We start from the raw sequence: 24,923 nt of genomic DNA, 5'->3' as shown, positions 1-24,923 counted from the left end.
GAAAGTTTTAAGTGCACAGCTTAAATGGAGATCTCAGGGTGCACCCCAGGTATATAAAGGGCTTGCAATTTGCAAGCATATCAACCTCTTAGTTCTCTGTGACTCTAGCCTTTCTTATCTCTATGAGATTTAATTCATCACCATGCTTTTTCTGGGAAAGTCAAGCATTTTTGTGGGGTTTGTTTGTTTGTTTGTTGGTAGTCTGGGTGAGATCTGGAATTTACTTGCAAAAACTAGATGCATGTTTCTATCTTTTGTGTGTTGGTCTGGAAGTTCTATGTCAGTCAGTCAGGGAGGCCTAGATAGATAGATAGATCTCTAAACTGGGGAGTGCCTTTTTATAGGAAAGGAGCCTCAGTTTCTAAGCCCACAACCCCAGATTTCTGCTGGAGAATGAAAAGACACAGTTTTGTAGCTATAAGTGGGGTGTTGGAAGAGAAGGCAAGGGACCAGGGGTGACCCCTACTGTGCCTTAAGGGACCTGTCTGGTGGTCTGGATTCCCCACCCCACCCCACCCCACCCCACCTTGGGCTCTCTCCTCTTGCAATCCCTCTGTGTCAGTCCTTCACCCACAACCTGACTAGGGTCTTCCTGGGCAAAATGCAAAATGCTGTCAGATCCCAGCAGGGAGAAATGCGATAGGATGGAGTGGGGTGGGGGAGAGATGACTGAAGGGGTTGTAAGTGTGGCTGTGCAAGATGGGGGTGCAGTGAAGAAAAGGGACCAGGGTGACCCTTAAGGCTTGGGTGGTAAAACTGCCCCCCTTTTTTCTTGTCACTGCAAAAAATAAAAAATAAAAATCCATGTTTGAAACTCAAAACACACAGGCATACACACAGTTTTTCACATTTATTTTATACCAGAAAGTATGTGAAACTTTCAGGCAAGTCCTGTGACCAGGATCAGTCCCAGGAGCGGCCTTCTCAGATAAGTCTCTCTACTCTTCCAGACTCTGCTTCTTCTTGCCCTTAAGGCCTTCCTCCTCCTCGGCTTCTTTTCTCCTGGTGGCTTCTCCTCCACCTCAGCCCTTCTTCCTGTCCTCTTCTCACCAGCTCCTCTCCCCAGCTTCCTGTTAACTGCTTCACCACTGGTTACCTAGGTAACCTGCCCATACCCCACAGCCACCTTCTAAGCATTCCATGCGGAATCCTTCTGGATTGAAAGGTGGGATAGAAATCAACGAATGAAGTAATAAATATATGAGTATGAGGCACTTCTAAATATATGAGTATGATGCACGGGAAAGCTCTAATTAAATTACAGAAGATCTGGCTACTCTAGAAAAGGATGTCGCAGCATGATGAGTCCAGCCCTGACTCAGGCCTGCTCAACTTAGCCGCCAGCTGTTTTTGAACGACAACTCCCATAATTCCCAGCCACAATAGCCAATAGACAGGGATTATGGGAATTGTAGGCCAATATCTGCAGGATGGCCAAAGTCGAGCAGCCCTGGTAGATGCATGTATGCCATAGCACATTGGTATCATATGCAGAGGGTGGCTGGTCTCGGGAGACATGGGTCAGAAGGAGCAAATCCGTTCAGTGAGAGTCACCTTCATGTCAGAAAGGGGTTCCATGTCCTCAGCACTGAAGAAGTTCACATGCCCAGCTTTGTAACCAAGGTAGGTGCCTAGGACTTGAGGCTGAGACTGAGAGGTAAGATTTAGATAAAGACCCGAAACTGCATGAGTGGTGCAGCACTGGTCCAGGATAAGCCACAAGAACCACACACTCTTCTCCTGGTCCAGGAAGAAGCAGCCCTTGCAACACAGAGACACCTGTGCCTATCCTGGCCTATCCACTGGAATTTGGAGCCTTTCTCCCACTTCCACTTCCCAGTAATGGCACCCAGCTGTGAAGTCACCCATCGCCGCCACACCAAACTAGACATCAAAACGAACAAGCTGGAAAATGCAGGTTCTTCTGGGAATAACTAAATTCCACAGTGGCCTTCAGAGAGCACCAAGTGCATGTGAGTTGTCAAGGTGGCATCCACTGGGAAGACAAGGTCACTGAATGCAATACACCAAAAGAGTGGCCTCTGCCTTTCTAAGGTGCTGTTGCTGCAGGATATTCCTACCTGTGGGCCAGCAAAAATATCCCTGTTGGTCAGATCCTCCCAGTTTAAGGACCAACTCAAGTGTGCAGAAATGAAACATGGTGCTGCCCCTGCTGGGGCATATCGCTTCGGACAACAAATTGCAGAAACACAGCTGAATGTTCCCCCAGGCCATAAATTATCTGCACATAGACAATTAGCATGAGACAGAGAAAGCTAGGCTAGATCTCTGAATGGAATGCAGTAACATATTTATTATTTATATATTTATTTCTATTCCACTTTTTAAAATAAATGTATCAAAGCGACGGACAAATAAAAAGAATAATGTTCAAACAATAAAAATATTAGAAATATAACACTAGAACAGGGAAAATCATCAAATTATTAAATTTAAAACTGCATAAAAACAAGCACCAAATGTCTGTTGAAATTAAAACTCAGTTTCTACAGCCTCTCTTTTCCTATGGTGTGTGTCATAGGTCACTTTTTGTCCTCTGGAGTCTCTGCAATTTTTAAAAAGTTAAATCATTCTTGCATTCTTGTGCCTAGAACTAAAAGCCATAATATAGCAGTTAGTAAAATACATTTTACTTCCACATTGAACTTAGTAGCTCTTCTGCAACTCTTTTCTCCTTCCTGTTTTACTAGGCGGTTGTTCAACCCATGAACAAATAAATTAACTGATCACACAGAGAGAGCAAGGAACCTGGATATACATACAGAGAGGAAGATAACCGGTTATCTCTGGTACTTGTGTTTCCCAGCTCAGCACAAATTGAATTGAAACAGACAGCAAGGAAACTCCACAGCACTCTTCTATGACAACTAGCTGCAGGAATTCTCAAAAAGACAAGGCTGTTGATTTTTTAGGCAAGACATCTAGAAAGGAGCAGCATGTGGGCAGCAGGGAAAATCAAGGTATCTCCCAGGTGCAGAATGACCATTACCAATAGGCCTATCAGACAGTGTTCCCTCTAAGGTGTGCGCATGTGTGTACACTCACAAATTTTTTGATGTCCACTCAGTTCATTTTAGACCCTGCTCAGGGTGAATAAAGAAGGCCCCATTCTGAATGCATCTGCGCACACACTGCCTTGATACTGCCGCCCAGAACAAAACTCATTCTGTGCACAAATGAAAAAAATTAGAGGGAACATTGCTAACAGGAGTACAGTTCTCCAGAGTCAATGGTAGCTCAAGACCTCTGAGGAAGGGTACCAGATGCATCATCCCCTTATGTGCACCTTCCTCCTCTTCTTCCCCTTATTTTTAAAGTGGGGCACAATAGAGCCAGTGTGGTGTAGTGTTTTGAGTGTTGAACTGGGGAGACCAAAGTTCCAATCCTTGTTTGGCCATGAAACTCACTGAGTGACTGTGCACCAGTAACTTATCTCCCAGCCTAGCCTACCTCACCTCATAGGGTTGTTGTGAGGATAAACATAACCATGTACATCGCCTTGGCTACCATGCATGCACAGAGGCCATGTGCATGCCACTCCCACACGAGGGGTGCTGGGGAGCATGACGCCACAGCAGGAAGCTGTGGCAAGTGGCAGAGGAGCAGGTATGGATCTGCTCTCCTCACTCTTAAAGGTTCCCGACCTCACCTTTACAATCAGTGCATGCACATCCCTATATCCTATCCCCAATGCTTTTTAACTTCTACAGGAAATCACGAGTTGAGATCATCAGGGGATTTGGAACAGGGGATTATCAATATGCTGATGTCACCAAATCATCATCTGGAAATGGCATAACTCCCCTAAATGCCTGCCTTCAGGCAGTAATGGGATGAATGAGGGATGATAAATTGAAGCTGAATCCAGACAAGACGGAGGTACTAATGGTGAGGGGACATAATTCGAGAGATGTGCTAAAACTTCCTGTTCTGGACAGGGCTGCACTCCCCCTAAGTTAAAAGAACAATAGATAGCTTGGGAGTGCTTCTGGACCCAGGCCTCACCCTGGTGTCTCAGGTGGAAGTTATGGCCAGGAGTGTTTTCTATCAACTTTGGTTGATACAACAGCTGTGTCTATTTCTTGAAGATAATGATCTCAAAACTGTGGTGCACTCACTAGAAACTTTTCGGTTTGACTGTTACAATGTGCTATACCTGCAGCTGTCTTTGTATGTTGTTCGAAAATGTCACTTAATTCAAAATGCAGCAGCCAGATTGGTCTCCAAGCAGGGGCATGGGGAATTTGTTAGCGCCCCAAGCCACTCCCCCTTCGTCTGATGTCAGCTAGCCAGTGTTTCAATGAAACGCTGACGGGGGATGGAAGAGAGAGGGTCCGAATAGGGGCTCTCTCCTGGGTATTAGTCTCGCTCCTGCATCTGGCATCAGACACAAGGGGGCGGAGCCAATGCTGAGAACAGGGCCCATCAACCCCGGCAGAGCTTCCCTACCCCAGTCAGCGGTTAGTGGAATCACTGACTGGGAGCTCCTTCAGCAACAGCCCCAGCAGAGGGGCTGGGGCTACAAACCGCTTACTGGGGTAGGGATGCTCTGCTGGGGCTGTTGGGCCGTTTGGTATTGGCCCCGCCCACCCCCTTGTGTCTGATGTCATATGCAGGGGCGGGGCCAATACCCAAGAGAAACGCTGGCTGGCTGGGCTCTCCCCCCACCCCCAGCACAGCCAGTGTTTCAGTGAAACACTGGCTGGAGAGGAGAGGGGCGTGCCACGCACTTCCAGCTGGTGAGCGCTTCATTCACCAACTGGATGTGGGAGGGGGCAAGGGGCGTCCTGGCTGAGAGTGAGGCAGAGCCTTGGCAGCTCCCCCAGACCCTGGCGGCCAGGGGACAATTGTCCCCCTTTACTCCATAGTGCCTACGACTCTGTCTCCGGGACTTCTCATAGATATCATGTTGTGCCTGTTTTAAAACAGCTGCACCAGCTGCCGATATGTTTCCGGGCAAAATACAAAGTGCTGGGAATTATCTTTAAAGCCGAAAACGGCTTAGGACGGGTTACCTGGGAGAGCGCCCTCTTCAGTATGATCCCCAGGGCACTAAGGTAATCAGGAGAGGTCAGTCTCTGGCTGCCACCAGCTCATCTGGCAGCAACTCGGGATCAGGCATTCTCTGTAGCTGTTCCTGGGCTCTGGAATGTGCTCTCGATGGATATTAGAGGCTTAAGAGTTTTTATTGATGGATTGATTAAGTGCCGTCAAGTTGGTGTCAACTCTTAGTGACCACATAGATAGATTCTCTCCAGGATGATCTGTCTTCAACTTGTCCTTTAAGGGTGGTGCATTCATTGCTGTCGTAATCGAGTCCATCCACCTTGCTGCTGGTCGTCCTCTTCTTCTCTTCTCTAAGAGTTTTAGCAGCCCTTAAAAGAGCCCTAAAAACATATATTTTTTAGCCTGCCTTTTAGTGATTACTGAATCACTAACGAGACCAAAGGAAATAGGATGCTTAATCATTAACGCAATGGGATCTGTGTATTTAAAGGAGTACAACTGAATCATAGGCACAAAAAAAAAAAGAAAGGATCAAGGATGGAACACATTGTCTTACGTCTTACAGAGTGACAGCATTTCTAGCCTATCCGAAACCCCATCTGGAGGCTTTAAATAACCTCCTCCAGACCTCTACGATTGGACAGCTGCATAACAGGATTTGCCTGTCTTAGCAAGCAGGACTGTGGGAAAAGAGACAGACTGGTTTCATAAGAAGCAGGGAGCCGCATGAAAAGAGATGGGAAAGTCTGAGGATTAGGGGTGGGGATAGCTCAAGACTGTGGATGCATGCAGAGATGGAGGCTGTGTGGATGTTGCAGGGAACCTAGGTAAGTAAAGATACTTGTGGGCTAACAATGTATAGGAAGTGAGCTTCGTTTAGGATTACAAGGAGAGAAGCACAAAATCTGAGAAAGGAACAGAGAGTAAGGCAAATCTGTGTTGTCAGTGAAGGAGCTGTGTGTGAAAACTAAAGAGGATCTATATTTATTTATTTCCTTGGAGTGTGTATGTATGAATGTGTGTAATCTATAGTGTGAGGGCAGTGTTGGGTAGGTTTAAGGCAGATATTTACAAGGCTATGCAATAATATCAGGGGAGTTGCTGTCCCCAAAAGGCTGGACAGTTGTTCAGGTGTTTTCAGATGACAGCAGGTTTGGGTCAGCATTGGGTGGACCTTGATCTCGACCAGACCTGAGCAAAGACATCAAGAAGGCAGGTGAGGCTTTGGCATCTGGGTATTGATTCCCCTGTATGTGGATCTCATTTTGCATCCCAGGCGGATGAGCATGCTTGAGGGTAGGGAAGGATGGTGGGGCCCTTGGGGTTATGAGTTAGAGGAGATGGGGAAAAGCTTGACGCCTGCCTGAAGGGGAGTGCAGGAGGGTATATCCTTCTCTTTTACTGAAGAGAAGGCCTCTTGGCACAAGTCAGTGTGGTACAGTGACTAGAGCATTACCTGTGGACGTGACATTACTCACATTTACACAGCTGCCAAACTCACTTTAAAGGTCTTTGGGAAGTCACTTAGACCAACCTCCCTTGCAGGGCTGTCATTAAGATAAAAGACTACTGTGTGTATATTTATTTCGTATACAAATGTAAAAAAATAAATTTCCTACAGGGAACTGTAGGACATTTTATCTTGGCTGAAATAGCCTCAAAAGGACCCTTTAAAAATGGGGCATATCTGTGGGGGTTCCCCATCTTGCCCGCAGCCCTATGGTATCTTTCCCCTTTCAGAGCCAAATTTCTAGAGAGCAACTGTACCTGGCCCATTGTAGAAGAGAGCCATTTAAAAACCAGATACACATTCTCAGCAGTGTGGCCCTCTTTTATTTGATTTACCAATGCAGCAAACACAGATGTACTTATGGTCATTGGTAAACCTGGCATTAACCTCTTTCCATGTTGCATGTGTTACCAGGTTGTGTACACTGCTGATGCAAGAGCTAAGAAACTGTCATTGTGCTTGCTTTGGTCCCAATATTAATATAAGCCAGGTGCTTGTTAAGAGTCTTTATCTTCTCTCCCTTGTCAGCACATGGGAATCATGGGCTTCACTTCCAATGACATTTTGTACTAGGGGCAACAGATAAGCATTTTGTAACCTGGACTGGACTGTTCCTTGCTGTTGGGATTTGGGCAAGGCAGTCGCAGACAGAAGTCTCCTCTTTCTGCTGTCCCATGGGGTGGGGATTTGAAAAGAAAAAGAAGAAATGTAGGAATTATGAGTCAGTTGAAAAATTGAAACTCAGTGCTTCCACATCCCTTTAACAGTTATTCCACAATTTAAAAAATAAAATAATGAGAGGAAATCAGTAATTAAAGACACACACACACACACACACACCCCACACACACAGGAACAGAAACAAGGGGCAATTCACAGATAGGCTGTTCAGGAAGCAATTACTCACAAACCTCCTTAATCAAGATAAACAAGCAATTAAATCAGCAGAACCTGCAAAGAGGAAAAGTTCGATTTAAAGGCACAAAACCTCTAAAAATCACTCTGCCTGTCTACACTGGACAAGTTGGAGTGGCAGTTGCATTTTATTGCCCAGTTTCCAGTAGCTGGAATTGGGGAAATTGGGATCTGAAGTACACCAGGCAGAAAGTACTGCTCTGATGGCCAGGCAAGAGCAGAAGGCCAGACGCTTGGTATTTATATTAGGCACCGCAAGTTCAGAATCTATTTGAACTTCACGCCAATCACATTGATCTGATGGTGCACCCTCTCCCACATTCAACTTTCTGTGCCTGAAAAGGGTTTTGAGATCCAGTCCAAGCATGCACACTCCCAGGTGCTTCACTACACAGAGTCCCAGGCTGGAAGTAGATATCTGCAGCCAACTCACACTCAAGAACTTCCACCTTAGTTTGTCTGTTGCAATATGGTGGAGAGGGGACAATTTGCAGTGCAGAAATGGAAAGAGGGCCCTTGTTTCAATTCCAGATGCCTGTTTGACATTTGATTTTAAAATGGCTTTCTTCCGTGTTCTGTGCCACATGAAAAAATGCAAGGGACTTCTCCCAAATTAAATGGCACCTTTAGTCTCCCCTGCCAAAATGCTCATGGAATTTGAAAAGACCCCAATGCATCAGTCCCTGCCATAGAATGTCCTACAGCATAACTGACAGATGCCTCTCCAGTTTTTAAATGAAAACAATCCAAGGAACAAGATTTCATTTTCTTCCTGGGCAAGTTTCTGTTGCTGAACTACTGTTGAAAGGAAGGTTGTTGTTAATGTCCCATTCTAACCTCCCTGTGATTCAGTTTTTGTTTTGTTTTTTTGCTTCTTTTCACTCTCTCTGCCCAGAAGGGTTTCATTTGGACAAAAATGCCACTGGATTCTGGCAGGCCATCTGTTGTCGATGAGAGCATTTCACAGCCAACGTAGTTTCAATATTTGCTTCCCAAGCTCAGGTCCTCTCTGGCCCCCAGAGCAGCTTCATGAGAAAGAGACTGTATCGTTGCAAGGCACAGCCACACAGGGTTGGAAAGAGTGAGAAAATGGCCACCTCCGAGGCAGAGACTGGATCAACAACGCTGGCCATTCCAATCCAGACCAACCCAGCCTCTGAGGAGGCCGATAACCCCACAAAATCAGCTGAGCTGCCCAATATGGTACACTGTGGGACCATTGAAGGGCTGCTCCATCATCTGGCACCTCAGGAAGCACACACCAGGGTGCCCCAATGCTGGGAGGAAGCCTGGCAACAGGTCTTGCAGGCATTGGGCACTCAGTCCTTGCCATGTACTTTGAGTGGCAAAGAGCCACAAACTACAGAATTTAACAGACCCACAAAGAGTCTGGAGTCAGCTGGTGCATCTGAGGAGCTTGTCGCAGGAGTGGATCCTTCTCCTGAGGTCATGCCCAGCACACCTCCTTCACTGCAAAATATGTGGGCACGACAGCTTCACCTAGAGGGTGATATTAAAGCCTACCTGGAGGTCTTTGAGCAGGTGGCCTCCACCTACCACTGGCCCAGGCAGGAGTGGGTGGCCCAGCTAATACCCCTCCTGAGCAGCAAAGCTGTTCCTGTTGGCTGCATCCCAGAGCACAGCTTGGCTCCTGACTACAACCTGGTGAAGGAGAGGATCCTGCAGCAGTACGGCATCACCCCAGAAACACAACGCCAGTGCGTTGGAAAGAGTGAGAAAATGGCCACCTCCGAGGCAGAGACTGGATCAACAATGCTGGCCATTCCAATGCAGACCAACCCAGCCCCTGAAGAGGCCGATGACCCCACAAGATCAGCTGAGGTGCCCAATATGGTACACTGTGGGACCATTGAAGGGCTGCTCCGTCATCTGGCACCTCAAGAAGCACACACCAGGGCGCCCCAATGCTGGGAGGAGGCCTGGCAACAGGTCTTGCAGGCACTGGGCACTCAGTCCTTGCCATGTATTTTGGGTGGTGAACAACCACAAACCAAAGAAGTTAACAGTCCCCGAAAGAGTCTGGAGTCAGCAGATGTATCTGAGGAGCTTGTTGCAGGAGTGAATCCTTCCCCTGAGGTCATGCCCACCATGCCTCTCTCGCTGCAAAATATGTGGGCGCTTCAGCTTCACCTAGAGGACGACATTGAGGCCTACCTGGAGGTCTTTGAGCAGGTGGCCACTGCCTACCACTGGCCCAGGGAGGAGTGGGAGGCCCAGCTAATACCCCTCCTGAGTAGCAAAGCTCTTCCCACTTGCCACGTCTCAGAGCGCAGCTTGGCTCCTGACTACAACCTGTTGAAGGAGAGGATCCTGCAGCGGTACGGCATCACCACTGAGACCCAACGCCAGTGCTTCCGGCAGTTCCAGTATCAGGAGGCCATGGGTCCCAGAGAGGCGCACCGGAAGCTCCAGATGCTTGGCCGGCGCTGGCTGAAGCCAGAGAAGCACACCAAGGAGCAGATTTTGGAGCTGCTGGTCCTGGAGCAGTTCCTGACAATCCTGCCACCAGAAATGCAAAGCTGGGTCCGGGGCTGTCGTCCTGAGACCTGTGCCCAAGCAGTGGATCTTGCTGAAGGTTTCCAGCTGGGAAATCAGGTAAGAGGAATTGGAGAGAGAATAGGAGAGGCCGCTCTGCATAGGAAAATCCCCCCCCCATTGGTTTCTTTGCTAATCCTAGGAGTTTCTCTCATCCTAAGGCATTTGTTCACCCTATGAAGATGAGTTATAGGCAGGAGGCTAGTTGATTGTTATAACTTCCTTGATGGAGTTAAGCGAGAAGTAAAAATAGCTTGAATTCGGGAGGAAGCTTTGCCTTTGGGACCATGTTCAAGTTCCATTGCTTTGCCAGAGACAAGCCATTGAGCAATTCTTAGTAATAATAATAATGATGATGATGATTAATACAGTGGTCCCTCGACTTACGAACTACTCGACATAAGTATTTTTCAAGTTACAAACGGCAGTTTTAGATGCGGTTTTAGATGCGGTTTTTTTGACTTACAAATTTTTAGATGGGGTTTCCTCGACTTACGAATTTTACATGCGGTTTCCTTGACTTGCCTGCCTGTTTACTGCCTGTTTATTCTTGAAAAGAAATGTTCCTGTGCAGTTTGCAAGCCTTACTGGGGGTCTGGGTCTTTTTTCTAGGCTCCGGAACGCATTAATCCGTTCCCAATGCATTCCTATGGGAAACCGCTTTTCGACTTACAAACTTTTCGACTTACAAATGTGCATTCGGAATGGATTAATTTCGTAAGTAGAGGGACCACTGTATATAGATATATAAATAAACAACCTTTATTTGTTAACCGCCGCATAACAAATTGTTCTCTGGGCAGCACAGCATTAAAACGTCAAATAAAAACACAGAACGCACTAAATCACAACTGACCGGGGGTGGGGGGGTGATATACAAAACAAAGCAATTTAAAATCTCTTTTTAGAAAATCAGTTTTAAAAACCAAATTTAAAAATCATAATTTAAAAGAAAATATTATTATTTTTTAATTACTGCCTCAGGAAGGCTGAGGGGAGGCCTTTGGGGATTAGTGGAGTTTGGCTCTTGCTTTCCCCAGATTTTATTTCTAAACAGGTACTTTTTCCTTCCCTCCCCACCCGAAAAGTCACCAGTACCATTCAGAGACATCTGCGTAAAGTTCACCAGTGAAGAATGGGGCTTGCTATCCAAGGAGCAGCAGGTGCTGTATCGTGATGTCACACTGGAGAATTTCCAGAACGTGTCCACACTGGGTGAGGATTGGACACTTTGTAGGCCTCTCTTGTTTCTATGGCAGCACAGGACAGTGTTGATGCCTTCCTAGACCCCTTGTTGGCCCTTGTGATCAGAAAGCATTTCCCCCTCTCCATTTTAGATTATTTAGAGGGACTATGGAGATTTGGGGGGCTGAGGTGGTTTCCTGTTCCTGAACATATGGCATGTTTCACTTTCTTGAGTCCTCTCTCTATTCTGTAAGCTCCTTGGTGTGACACATTCTTGATCTTTTCTTCTCTGCTTGTTGCACTCTGTGATCTGGATCGTATGGATTCACATGATTGGCACAAAGTCTGGTTCCCGGAAAGTACACACTCCCAGCAGGTGTGTTGTGCGAACCTGCCAAAGTCTGGTTCCCAAGCCTTCCACCTCACATTCTCTGTCCAACTTCAAATGTGTGTTACAAATGTCAGGTGGAAGGCTCCGTAACCAGACTTTGGCGGGTACACATGACACCCCTGCCAGGAGCATGCACATCCCAGGAACCAGAGACTCCCGGGAACTGGACTTGAAGCTGATTGTGTGAACCTGCCCAATGGATTAATTGGGCGCAGAGCAGGGAGAGATATAGAGGGTCTTCTCTTGTGAAGGGAAGTTGGACAATGTTCTCCTGTTATCTTCCAGATATACAATTCTAGTTATCCACCTGTGGAGGCCTGGCTACCTCTGAACTGTTTATCTCCATGGATATTTAACAGCCATGCCTATCATACAAATATAAAGTAGTCTGAATGAAGCCATCTGTTGTTTTAAGTGGTTCTATACTTTGAATATTGACTTCTGCTTCTACTATGTACATCGCCCTTGGATGATGTGAAAGGCAATGAATAAATTCTAAAAATAAAGTAATAAAACTCTCCCCCGCAACCCCAGGCCTGGGATCGATGGAGCCTGGGTGAGCTCTCCAGAGCTCATTTCTAGGCAGGCAGCCCTCGTTGCTGGATGACGTTAATTTAGCTTCCTCAAATGAACATTATCCAGCAATGAGGGCTGCCTGGAAATGAGCCCCAGAGAGCTCCCAGTGGTGGCCCCTACCGGCCCAAAATTATTTGGGGGGGCCTGGGGTTGGGGGGGAGTGACCCCTATAATAACTGCTGGTCTGAGAAACTGCACACAAAGAATGTACCAGCCCATGACTCCAAAAACATTGAGAAACACTGCCCTAAAGAACTCTGAGGAACTGTAAGCTTACTGTAAAGGTCCTAGAGGTCTGTCTGTTCCCAGTGAAATTTCTTAGTAAAGACCTCTAGGACCTATACAGAATTTCTTATGAGCTTACGAAGCTGCCTTGTACTGAGTAATCTACAGGAGGTGGGTAGAACAGCTTTTCCTCCTACCTTGGTCAAATGCTGGGTATGAAAGCTGAGTATGACAGCGCTGTCCTATCCAGCTCCTGTCTCCCACGCAATCATTTCTCCCTCTTCCAACCTAGTTGCTTGCTCCCACACAAACAAAAATTGGGAGCACGCACAGTTCCCAAACCTGGATAGGACACTTGTCCTACCCAGTTTTCAGCTGGGTGAACAGACTCGCTGTCTACTTTGATTGACAGCAGCTCTCCGGGGATAATTCCAAGCTCTACCTGGAGACACTAAAGATTGAACCTAGGACCTTCTCCATGCAAAGCATGTACCAATGATTTATGGTCCATTCTTGTTTCTTGATCATGAATCAGTTGCTTGATCATGAATCAGTCTGACACTGGTTTAAATTTGCCATGCCACACACAACAGCCTTATCTGACTTGGCCTTTAAGCACTCTGGTCATTCTCTGACAGATCTCTCTCTTTTTCTTGATTTCTTTTTGTAGGGATTACTGAGCAAAAACCTGAGATAATCTCCCAGATACAGCAAGGGGGAGAACCATATTTCCAGGATGATGCTAAAACCATAATAAAAAGAGATTCACTAGAGGTTCCATTCACAGGTAAGGAAGGGGATTAAGCCAGGAGTGTAACTATCTAATTTGGTTGCTAGTTCTGCCTGTTAAACAGCGGTTAATAGCACTCTGGGTGTCCAAATGTAACTTTGTGGATAAAATCTCTCGTATTTGGGCCAACCCCAAAATGCAGATTCGGACCCCACAATTACTGCAGTGTCTGATGCAGAGGTGTCCAGCGACTCTCTTGTGTGATTAGGCTGGATTAGTTTCAGTTTGTGACTCCTAAGGATGTGGACAAGCTGCTTGGTACGGTGCAGCCTACCACTTGTTTTCTTGACCTTTGTCCCCCATGGCTTATACTATCGAGCAGGGGCGTTGTTGTAGAAGGCCTGGTAGATATTATAAATGCTTATCTGAGGGAGGGCAGGATGCCTCCTTGTCTTAAGGAGGCAACCATTAGATCTCTTCTGAAGCCTACATTGGATCCCTCAGAGTTAAGTAACTATAGGACTGTTTCCAACCTTCAATGGCTGGGCAAGGTAATTCAGAAGGTGGTGGCCTCCCAGATCCAGGCAGTCTTGGAAGAAACTGATTATCTAGACCCATTTCAAACTGGCTTTCAGGCAGGCTGTGGGGTGAAGACTGCCTTGGTTGGCCTGATGAATGATCTCCAACTGGGAATTGATAGAGAATGTGTAACTCTGTTGGTCCTTTTGGATCTCTTGGTGGCTTTTGATACAATTGACCATAGAATCCTTCTGGAGCGTCTGAGAGGATTGGGGGTGGGAGGCACTGCTTTGCTGTGGTTCTGATCTTACCTTTCAGTCATACTCCAGATGGTGTCCCTTGGAGACTGTTCAAAATCTGAATTTTCATATGGTGTCCCTCAGGACTCCATATTGTCTCCAATGCTTTTTAATATCTACATGAAACCACTGGGAGAGATCATCCAGATCAGGGTGTTATCAGTATGTTAATGACACCCAAATCAATTTCTCCATGTCAACAACATCAGAAGAAGGCATAACCCCTCTAAGTGCCTACCTGGAGATGGTGATGGGCTGGATAACAAACTCAGACTGAATCCAGATAAAATGGAGGTACTTATTGTGCAGGTTGGAACTCAGGAGATTATTTTGATCTGCTGGTTCTGGATGGGGTCACATTTCCCCAGAAGGAACTGGTATGCAGTCTGCGAGTGCTTCTGTATCCAAAACTCTCCCTGGTGACCCAGGTTGAGGTGGTGGCCAGAGGTGCTTTCTATCAGCTTTGGCTGCTATGCCAGTTGCATCTGTTTCTTAAGATAAACTACCTCAGAACAGTGGTACATATGCTGGTAACTTCCAGACTTGACTACTACAATGCACTCTATGTGGGACTGCCTTTGCACATAGTCCAGAAACTGCAGTTGGTACAGAATGCGACAGCCAGGTTGGTCTCTGGGTCATCTCTGAGAGATATTGAAAGAGCTACAATGGCTCTTTTACTGTATTACACTGTATTGAAAGAGCTACACTGGCTGCTAATAAGTTTCTGGGAAAATACAAGGTGGTGGTTATAACCTATAAAGCCCTAAAGAGCTTAGGCCATGGGTATTTAAGAGAACGCCTTCTTCGCCATGAGCCCTACCGCCCATTGAGATCATCTGGAGAGGTTAGTCTGTAGTTGCCACCAACTTGTCTGGTGGCTATGCAGGGATGGACCTTCTCTGTTGTTATCCTAGGACTTTGGAATGTGCTCCCTGCTGAAATATGAGCCTCCCCATCTCTGATAACTTTTTAAAAGACAGTTAAGACACATCTGTTCACCCAGGCTTTTAATTCGATTTAGAGGTCACTCACACAGTCAAAAACTGTGTTCTACTCAGATTTGGGAGCTGTGTGTGCTCCCAATTTTCGGTTGTGTGGAAGCAAGGTAGGAGGAAAACCTGGGTAGCTTTTCCTCCTACTTTGCTTCCACACAATCACTTCTACCCAGGTTTTCCTCTTACCTTGCTTCCACACAACCAAAAACTGGGAGCACACACAGCTCCTAAACTTGGGTAGAACACAGTGTTTTTGTGAATGAGCTCTTAAAGTTTTAAATAGTTTTTAACATTGTGTTAACTTTTAAATTATTTTAATGTTTTAATCTTGTTTTAATTTGTGTTGTTTATTGTAAGCCGCCCAGAGATGTAAGTTTTGGGCAGTATACAAATGTGTTAGATAGATAGATAAGGTTTGGTTATATTTCATGTTATCATATAATAAAATAATAATAATAAAAACGGTATTTGTTAGCTGCCCCATAAAAAATTGTTCTCTGGGCAGCTCCTAACACAGCATTAACACATCAGGAAAAAACACATAACACATTAAATCCCAACACACACACACACACACACACACACACACTACAATACAAAACAATTTAAAAGCTTTTTTTGGTCAGTTTTAAAAATCAAATTTAAAAATCAAAATTTAAAAAGCCTGAGTGAACAAAAAGGTATTTACCTGGTATCTAAAAGAGCAAAGTGATAAAGCCAGGCAAATCTCCCTGGGGATGCTATTCCATACATGGGGTACAACTACCGAAAAGGCCCTCTCCCTAGCCATCCACTTCACCTCATTTGGCAGGGGCACTTGGAGCAGGGCCTCCAAAGATCTTATGGTCCAAATCGGGACTTATGGGGCAAGGCATATCAGGTAACTCGGTCCCAAGCCATTTAGGGCTTTAAAGGTTAAAACCAACACTTTGAATTTTGTTGTGCTCCAGGCCTCTTGGGGCAGTCTGCTGCACATGCTCTGCAGACACACTAGGAGTCTGGCACAGCCTTGCTTGGGTTCCATATTTGTGTTGGCGATTTTTGAGAGCAAAGCAAGTAACACACATGAAATTTCTTTATGCATTTATTTTGAAGAAATAGAGAACAGTGTATAATAAAAATTATGATGATAATTATAATTAGCCTCCTCACATTCCAACTACCCAGAACCAGAATGGGGGAAATTAAAAACAACACAACACAAAACAAACAACCAAGGGAGCAAAAGCGGGGGAGGGATGGCAAGAGATTAAAGCAGAGTCCGTTTCGCATATCATACCAAAGCAACTGCTGGGCTGTCGATGCTTTGATGTTTTGGGTATGCAGCTTCGGGAGTGGGGTGCCCTTTCAGAGCCCGCAGCTTGGCAAAGTGAGGAGTCTCGGCTTCCCCTCTTGCTTCAGGGTTCTTTCTTTCTGCTCCTCTACTTTCCAGTGCTCTCCTGTTCTTTTATACCCCTCTTCTATGTTGTATATCAAAGTCTCGCCCCCATAGAGGCCTTCCCTGTGCTAGCTCCAGTGTGCGGGGGAGCGGGGCTATTGCCTTTGAGTTGCAAAAGCCCCTGGTATCTCTTCAGTGTGGTATTTTGCAATTAATCTGAAGGTGATGGAGAGGCATGCAGGAAGGCTATTCTGATATACTTCTTAAAAGCAATCAACATATCAAAGAGAAGACACTGACCAGATGGCTCAGAGGCAATTAGGCAGTTACAGAGGCATTTCACAACCAGGTCTCTAAGCAAGAGGTTATCTTGACACATATACATCTATTTCCCACAATTTCCCCCACATACATCTATATCCCACAACACACACACCCATTCATTCTAACTATAGAGCTTTGAGCCGTTCTGTTTGTTTGTGGGGTAGGGGGTTGAAAAATATGGGCCGGCCCATTTGTTCATGACAATTGGGCCTGGAAACGGACTGGGAGCTATAGCAGCTGATGAAGCACTGACGTAATGTGATCAAAATGTCCAGTCTCAGGTAATAATCTTGCAGCTGCAGTTTCTGGATTATTTTCAAAGAAAGCCCCACATACAATGCATTGCAGTAATCAAAGCGAGAGGTTACCCATATGGTTGAGTATTGGTAACAACATTTTATAACATATGTGGCTTGGGGGTGTAAAAAGAGGTAAAAGAGTAAAATACATTTTTAAGGTATTGAATAAAAGAAATACAGATTAGATAAAAAGAAATTTAGGGAGGCAGAAAGAATGGAAAACATGCCCTCCCTATTGGCTAAGAAGGTGTCAGAACCTTCTTTTGTGATTGGTGGTGGTTAGAATGGAATTGGATTGGCTTAAGAGGCGGAACAGGATTGGTCAGTGGAGTCCAGATGCTAGTTTGGCAGTTGGAAAAAACAGTTAGAAGGTGAGTTAGGAGTTGGAGACAAGAAGAGACCTAAGACTATAAGGAGAAAAATGATGCCTAAATAACTAAGTACTGTGTTGTAAAATAGGTGACTCTTCAGATAGAAAACAATCACGTAGGTAAAGGTAGATAAATATTTTTGTTTGTTTGTTTGTTTGTTTATTTAACATAATGCATTCTGTATACTGCCCAAAACTCAAGTCTCTGGGCAATTTACAATAGGGTAGAGGACTGCATTTTTAATACTTTATTTTGAATAACCAGATTGGCTTAGCTGACAGAATTGTTACTATTCTCAGTACAGGTGTTGCTTTAATAGTATGGCATCAATAAATTCCTTTCCCAGAAGGTTGTGTTGTCAACTGTGAATCCTTGAAGGATGTATTAGTGGCATTTGTAATGGGAGTCTAAATAAATAATTACCTCATTATACTTGAGGGTAACAGATAGAAAGAATATAGCAGGTGGTGGCAACAGACTGGAGGACCCAGCAAAAAGACATATTTCCCTCACTCCTTGCCAGAGAAAAAGATGGCAATCCTATTAGCTTGTTCAGCTTGCTTGTTTATTCATTTTGCAAAGCAAATATGAGGGGTGGGGGAGATTGACTGAAATTCTGCACTAAAAAGAACCTCATAAATTCAGCCACCAGAAATCTGCTACTGGAGTACTTTATTCAAGTTGGATACATTTGCCAATATTTTCATGCAACATATAAGCAATTGTAATGTATAAAATTGTTTGGTGCTGTGGGCTAATTAAACATGGAAATTGAGGGCTGAGATGTAAAAGACATGAAACTGAGGGAAAGAGATCCAATTGCCATAGGGAAGGATGGAGAGTCCAGTGCTGAGTTCAGTTGTACCTGGGAAATGAGAAACCAGACTTTAGTTTTTAAACACTGAGCAGAAACTTCCCATACATCCTCAGGTTTTCTTTTCTTCTTCTGTAGACATGAGGAGAACTAGTCTTGTGGTAGCAAGCATGACCTGTCCCCTTAGCTAAGCAGGGTCTGCCCTGCTTGCATATGAAAGGAAGACTAGAAGTATGAGCACTGCAAGATATTCCCCTCAGGGGATGGAACCGCTCTGGGAAGAGCATCTAGGTTCCAGGTTCCCTCCCTGGCTTCTCCAAAATAGGACTGAGAGAGATTCCTGCCTGCAACCTTGGAGAAGCCGCTGTCAGTCTGTGAAGACAATACTGAGATAGATTAGACCAATGGTCTGACTCAGTATATGGCAGCTTCCTATGTTCCTATGAGATACTGAAACTTGATCAGATTTTTTTTTAAAAGCCATTATTGGGTTAGTGAGGCCATTAAGCCATTATTGGGCTTTAAGCCATTTTAAGCCATTATTGGGTTAGTGACTACCCTTATGTGACTACCATTATGTGACTACCCTTAGTGACTACCATTATTGGGTTAGTGACTACCATTTTAAGCCATTATTGGGTTAGTGACTACCCTAATATTGCAGCCCTGAATCCATGCCTCTTTGGTAACCTTACAGAATTACTGATTTGCCAGATATATCGTTGTCTATGCACAGGTTTCCAAACTGTTATTCAGTTAAGATTGCTTTAACCATAAGGAAGGTACTACTGGATGATATAGCAGTACATTCAAGCAGTCTGTGGAACCTCCACTTTAATTCTCCTTCCAGCTAATTTAAGAAAAGCTATGCCTCTGCAGCGCTAAAAGGTCTAGAGCAGCTGCATGTAGAGCTGGGGGTTTCGGGTCATGGCAACTGTGGAGAGCATGTTGTGAGAAAGACAAAATGATTTCAAGGAGTAGTCATCAGCCTTTGATGGCCAGGCTCTTGTGTCTTTACCAAGTGCGTAACAGGCAGACAATTTCCTCATTACTGAATCCCTCTGCTGGGAAAAGCTGACCTCTGGGATGTCTGCTTATGCAACTGTTAAAAGTACAGAAGTTCTGCCACTGCAGGAGAAAAAAGTGGCAGTTCTTGAGTGCATTTTTATGTAGAAAATCAGAATAAAAATACTATGAAATACACCAATAAGTAACACTTTCACTTTGAGGGCTAGAATTATGTCCTTGCTTTGAAATAAAAGCTTTCAGAATTCCATAATAGCGGGAGTGCCAAATAAAGGTTTCTGGACCATGCCTAGGAGGTTGTCATCTCTAATGTTCTTCAGCAGGAATATAAGCAAGATCCTCATGTTGCTAGCCTCATCTTCTAGGTGGTGAACCAGGATGGCTATAAACCTGATGATGCCTGGTGAAGGAGGCAACAGGCTGTCTCCTAGGCTGTCACCTGCTCCTAATTTAGGATTAAAATGTAGTGTTCCTTCTCAAGTTAATAACAAATGTTCTTTTGTGGGCCTTGGTGCTAATAAACTATTGTAAATGTTCTGACACACATCATATGTCATTTTATTGAGATCTTACAATATGTTCCTTATTTTGTTGCTCTCCAGGAGGCAAGCCGAGTTTCTCTTCCTGTCCCTTCCATATGGAAACCTCCTTCCCCCACCCCTATGGTGATAAGATAGTCTTTCCACACCCCAGCCTATCATAAATCTCCTCTTTAACTCCGCTAAGGAATGGGACCAACAGGAAGGGGGTATCTTTTTGGTTCCTTAATTTAACTGGCATTCTTTCTTCTTTCCATGGCAGGAAATGCAGTGCTTCTAGGCCTTAAGGGCCTGCTGTCAGAAAAGAGGGCTTTGGCACAAAGAGCTAGGATGGCAATAAAGGAACCGGTCACAGCAATGGGAGCAACTCAGGATAATTCAATCACAGTCAACATTTTGGACAATCAGTCCCCCACCTCTGAGAAGCAGCCTCCTCAGTCTCCCAAGCTGGGGCTTGTGAAGTCACCCCCAACCAGAACCCGGCCCACAAAAAGGCAGATGCCAGCCCCAAAGGGTAAAACCTCCAAAAGAAAGAAACAGCAACCAGCTATGACAGGTGAGCCTGCTTCTAGGAAAAAGTGTCCGCAATCTCCATCACAGGGAGAAACTTCCAAAAGGCAGAAATCTGACACCACGGTGGTTTCAACTGGCAAGCAAAAGAAGAGGCCAGTATCTCCAGACAGGCCACCAAAGCTGAAGAAGCAGTCAGTATCGCTAGCTGAAGTCCCCAAACTGAGGAATAAAACTGAGGCACCAGGTGAGCCCCCCAAACTGAAGAAGGAACCACCATTATCCGATGAGGTTCCACTTCTGAAGGAGAGCCAGTGTCAGCAGAAGGAGCAGCAGATGCCTCCCTTCAAGGTCAAACTCCATGAGGCTGCCACCATCCCAGTCATCACGTGGCATCCGCCATTCAGTTCCACTGTAAACTCGGATCTCACGTGCCTGGATTGTGGGCGGTCATTCAAGCAGAGGGCCGACTTGCGCCACCATCGGTACGTCCACACGAAGGAGAAGCCGTACGCATGCAAACTGTGTGAGAAGTGCTTCAGGCACCCGAGCAACCTGCACATCCACTTGCGGACACACAGTGGTGAGCGGCCATACCAGTGCTTAGAGTGCGGGAAGGCCTTCACTCAGAGCTGCAACCTCCGGACCCACAGCCAGATCCACAGCGGCAACAAGCCATATCGCTGCTTTGTGTGTGGCAAATCCTTCTGCCACAGCTCCAACCTCACCATCCACCAGCGCATACACACCGGGGAGCGCCCCTTCCCCTGCTCCGTCTGCCCCAAGCGCTTTTGTGACCGATCCTCCTTGGTACAGCACGAGCGCACGCACACGGGCGAGAGGCCCTATGCTTGCTGTGTGTGTGAACAGAGGTTCAGCCAGATATCACACCTTATAAAACACAGCCGAGTGCACCCAGGAGCCAGAGGGCCCCCTTGCACTCAAAAGTCCTCAGAAGCTCGCTCTCTGAGCCCCCAAAAGAGCTGCCTCATGCAGTCAAATGCAAAAAACTCCTTCAGAATAATACCAGCCAAGCAGAAGCAGATTCTGACCTGGATCTCAAAGACGTGGGCCCGCTCCTCTAGCACTAGCCCTCCTCGGAACTGTACTGGCCAAACAGACAACACCACTCAAGAATAGGTGAAACAGAAAAGGCAGTGGGTCAGGGTGGACAAAATAAATGGCAGACAGGGGCAGTCTTGATAGGAACTACGAGAAATGGAGATCCAGCCTCTGAAACAATCTCTCTGGAGCAAGAGGACATTTCTACTGTGCTCTCCATGTTGATGCCTCCCAGATACGGTACAGAGGTGGGTGGGTGGGTGGAATATCCTCCAGGACTGGAAGGTGTATTGCATTAAAGACCTGCCAGGATCACCATTCCTGACAGATTCTCACAGATTTCCTTCATTCTCCTCACCCCAGAACAGAATCATTGGCATCTATGGGTGCCCAGCGGGGGGAGCAAAGGGGCAGATCCCCCTCCCTGGATTGAGCCAATGGTGCCACACTACTACTTGATTGTTATTAACATACTTTGTATGTGCATCTTTTGCCAACCTTCCCACCCCCCACCCCTGAAAAAAGTCCTGTGAATGTCCATGTTGGCATCAATTGGAGCTTCCCTCCCAGGAAAAATAGCAGTCATGGTGGGAACAATCCAGATCAGGACTGGAAGGGGAAAGGTTACCTTCCCCTCCTCACACACTATGGTCCCAATCTCGATCTCCCCGCTCCCCCACCGCCATTCCAAAAATAAAAAGTGAGCATGCAGTGCCAAATGACATGTATGAGCTAGGAGAAAACCTTTTTGTGGACTCATTGGTAATGCTGTTCTATACTCATCTGCTCCTGTTTCAATACTGGCATTCTATTCCCGTAACCAGAATTTGTCCTTCAGCTTTATGGTCTCAACACATATCCTTCAAGTTGGGAAGGGGGGTGCCTGTGCGTGTGCATGCCAAGAATGATTATAATACATGCCAATGGAGCTTTGTGAATGTATCCAGTTGCTTTGCTGAAATTTGTGCCCTCAGATTCTCCAGAGAATGGAGAGTTCTTCAGCCATTTCAAATTGGAAACGAGAGGTACAGATGAGATAAATGGGCATATGTTTGATGAATTTATATCCTCATTTTGCATCTTGCCTGTTGGGCACAGGCAGCTCATGGCTGTGTGTATATGCAGGAACATAAGAAGAGCCTTGCTGGATTAGACCAAAGGTCCATCTAGTCCAGCAATCTGTTTTCCATAATGGCTCATCCAATGCCTTCAAGAAGTCCATAAACAGGGCATGAAGGCAATAGCCTTCCCTTGCTATTGCCCTCCCAGCAGTTAGTACTGAGGTATACTGCCTGTGAACATGGAGGTTCTAAATAGCCATCATGACCAATAGCCAGTGTTAAACCTTTCTGCCTCCAAAAATTAGACTAGGCTCCCTTTAAAGGCACCCTCCTCGGTCATCTCTTTGCAACTCCTTTCCTTGGGAGATTCATCAGAATCCTAGCCTGAGCATATACAAGAAGCAGTGTAACACTTTTCTGTTCTAGCAAGCCTTTGGTACTTCGGAAGAGGCAGATAGGAGGAGATATTTTAATCTATAATATTCTATTTATTTTTTTAATAACTTAACAGTTCTAAGCATCCGGAATAGGATGCAAAATCTTCTGAAATAAATGATAAAACAATACAGGGGGCAAAGACCATTTTGGGAGGCTTGGGGTTCATCAGAAGTATTGACAAGTATAATGCATATCATGAGATGAACTAATGGGTTATATAATAAATACATTAATTGTAATGTATGTATTATACATTACATATGCAAACATAATACATATACAAACCCGTAATTGTAACAGCTTTGTGAATAGCCTCTCCCTTGATGACCTAGGACTAGGGAGATGAGGGACTGAGCCATGAAGCCCACCATCTCTCAGCCTTACCTACCTCACAGGGTTGTTGAACGGATAAAATGGCAGCAAGATTATTCCTGAGCTCCTTGGAGGAAAGGTGGGATGAGCACGAAATAAAATACTTGAATAAAAATTGCCTCCAGGCAATCAGACAGAACTAGATTTTCCTTCTAGGCTAGGCCATCCTATAGAAGCTGGAACCAATTGTGGATGGATTAAGTGGAGGCAAAGTGGACTGTATGAGTTGGGAGATGAGCACTGATAAATCACAACTCTTTGCTCTTATCCCTGATCTTGAAATACTTCTATTTGAAGCATAAGCAGCTAGACTTTAAAAAAGGAACTGAATAAAATGCCCAAGAAATGACTTGTAAAGCCTAAAGTGTGTGATGGAAAACAGAAATAAATGATTTGATGCATCAAACAGAGGCTACGGTACAACTTTATGTCATTATGATTGTGTCTCCCAACTCTTGAAGAGTAATAAAGAATAAAAATATTATTGTTATTACAATTAATTACTAGTGCTAATAATGTGATTCATAAATTATTAATAGTGTCTATTTTACTGTGTCATCAGTGTGTATGGGACCCTACAGAATGACATAGGCAAGGTAGACAAGTCCTTGCTTCCAAGGAGTTTACAATCCAAAACAGAGAGTGAGGAAACGGAGAGAGGAAATGACAAAACTAGGGAGAGGAAAATGTGAGCCAATGCCGTAACTAAAGCTTTTTTTACAGTTGTGAATAACAGTAAGGAAGGCTAGATGGAATCACTGGGGCTGTACAGTCAGCACTGATGGAAATATAAAATCAGTCACTGTAATACTTATTCAGAAGTAAATTAATACTAAATTTATGTGGCTTACTCCCAAATAAGTGTGCTGTGCATAGGACTGCAGCCTTCAAGTGTGTGCATGCGTATATGTTTATGTAATGTAAATATGTAATCCATTTGGTCATTTAGAAAACATCTGTGTTGTGGTCTTAGACTACAGGAAAAAAGGAGACCAGAGGGGTCAAGTTGCAAGTGGTGGCGCCAATGAGTGGATGTGGTCTGGAATGGAGCACCAGTATAAAGCAAAGAAGGGTCATAGCTTGGAGGCAGAGTACATGCTTTGCTCACAGAAGGTCCCAGATGTGTTCTCTAGTCTAAAGGGTCCCAGGTTGAAGATCTTTTCCGGAGACCTAGGAGAGCTTTCGGGAAGAGCCAGAGAAGCCAGTACTAGACAAAATGGATTTATACACAACCTACTGTAGAATAATGTTCAACAGTACAAGTCAAGGGTTCTCAACCTTGGGTCCCCATATGTGGTTGGACTACAACTTCCATTATCCCCAGCCACAATGGCCTTCAGCCATTTTGGCTGGGGATTATTGGAGTTGTAGTCTAACAACATATGAGAAAGAGGATTGAAAATAAAACTGCTAGTATTATAATGCCCTTATACAAAACGATGGTGGGGCCACACCTGGTGTACTGTGTACAATTCTGGTCACCACATATAAAAAAGGACATTGTAGAACTGGAAAAGGTGCAGAAGAGGGCAACCAAGATGATCAGGGGCCTGGAGTACCTTTCTTATGAGGCAAGGATACAACACCTGGGGCTATTTAGTTTAGAAAAAAGACTACTGAGGGGAGACATGATAGAGGTCTATAAAATCATGCATGGTGTGAAGAAAGCGATAGAGGGAAATTTTTCTCCCTCTCACATAACACTAGAACCAGCGGTCATCCCATGAAATTGATTGCCAGGAAATTTAGGACCAACAAACAGAAGTATTTTTTCACACAATGAATTCTCTGCCACAA

The 24,923-nt window shown here is 45.2% G+C and overlaps 1 protein-coding gene across 8 annotated transcripts; it reads left to right on the top strand.

The window, feature by feature from the left end:
* The first annotated feature begins 1,143 nt into the window (after positions 1-1,143).
* Positions 1,144-23,626, top strand: LOC128331847 (uncharacterized). 8 transcript variants are annotated; one of them, XM_053265782.1, is made up of 5 exons: positions 1,144-1,165; positions 8,349-10,069; positions 11,098-11,224; positions 13,057-13,173; positions 19,946-23,626. In XM_053265782.1, the coding sequence occupies exons 2-5, from the start codon at positions 8,483-8,485 to the stop codon at positions 21,331-21,333; spliced, it is 3,219 nt and encodes a 1,072-aa protein (XP_053121757.1). In that variant the 5' UTR covers positions 1,144-1,165; positions 8,349-8,482; the 3' UTR covers positions 21,334-23,626. The 8 variants fall into 8 exon arrangements, with proteins under 8 accessions (XP_053121757.1, XP_053121758.1, XP_053121756.1 ...); XM_053265783.1 differs by lacking the exon at positions 1,144-1,165 and adding an exon at positions 2,718-2,810 and having other exon boundaries at positions 8,352-10,069; XM_053265781.1 differs by lacking the exon at positions 1,144-1,165 and adding an exon at positions 2,842-2,981.
* The last annotated feature ends 1,297 nt before the right edge of the window (positions 23,627-24,923 follow it).

Source organism: Hemicordylus capensis, chromosome 6 (genome assembly GCF_027244095.1).
Source record: "Hemicordylus capensis ecotype Gifberg chromosome 6, rHemCap1.1.pri, whole genome shotgun sequence".
Classification (NCBI taxonomy): Eukaryota; Metazoa; Chordata; class Lepidosauria; order Squamata; family Cordylidae; genus Hemicordylus; species Hemicordylus capensis.
This window is presented reverse-complemented; position numbering and strand designations above follow the sequence as displayed.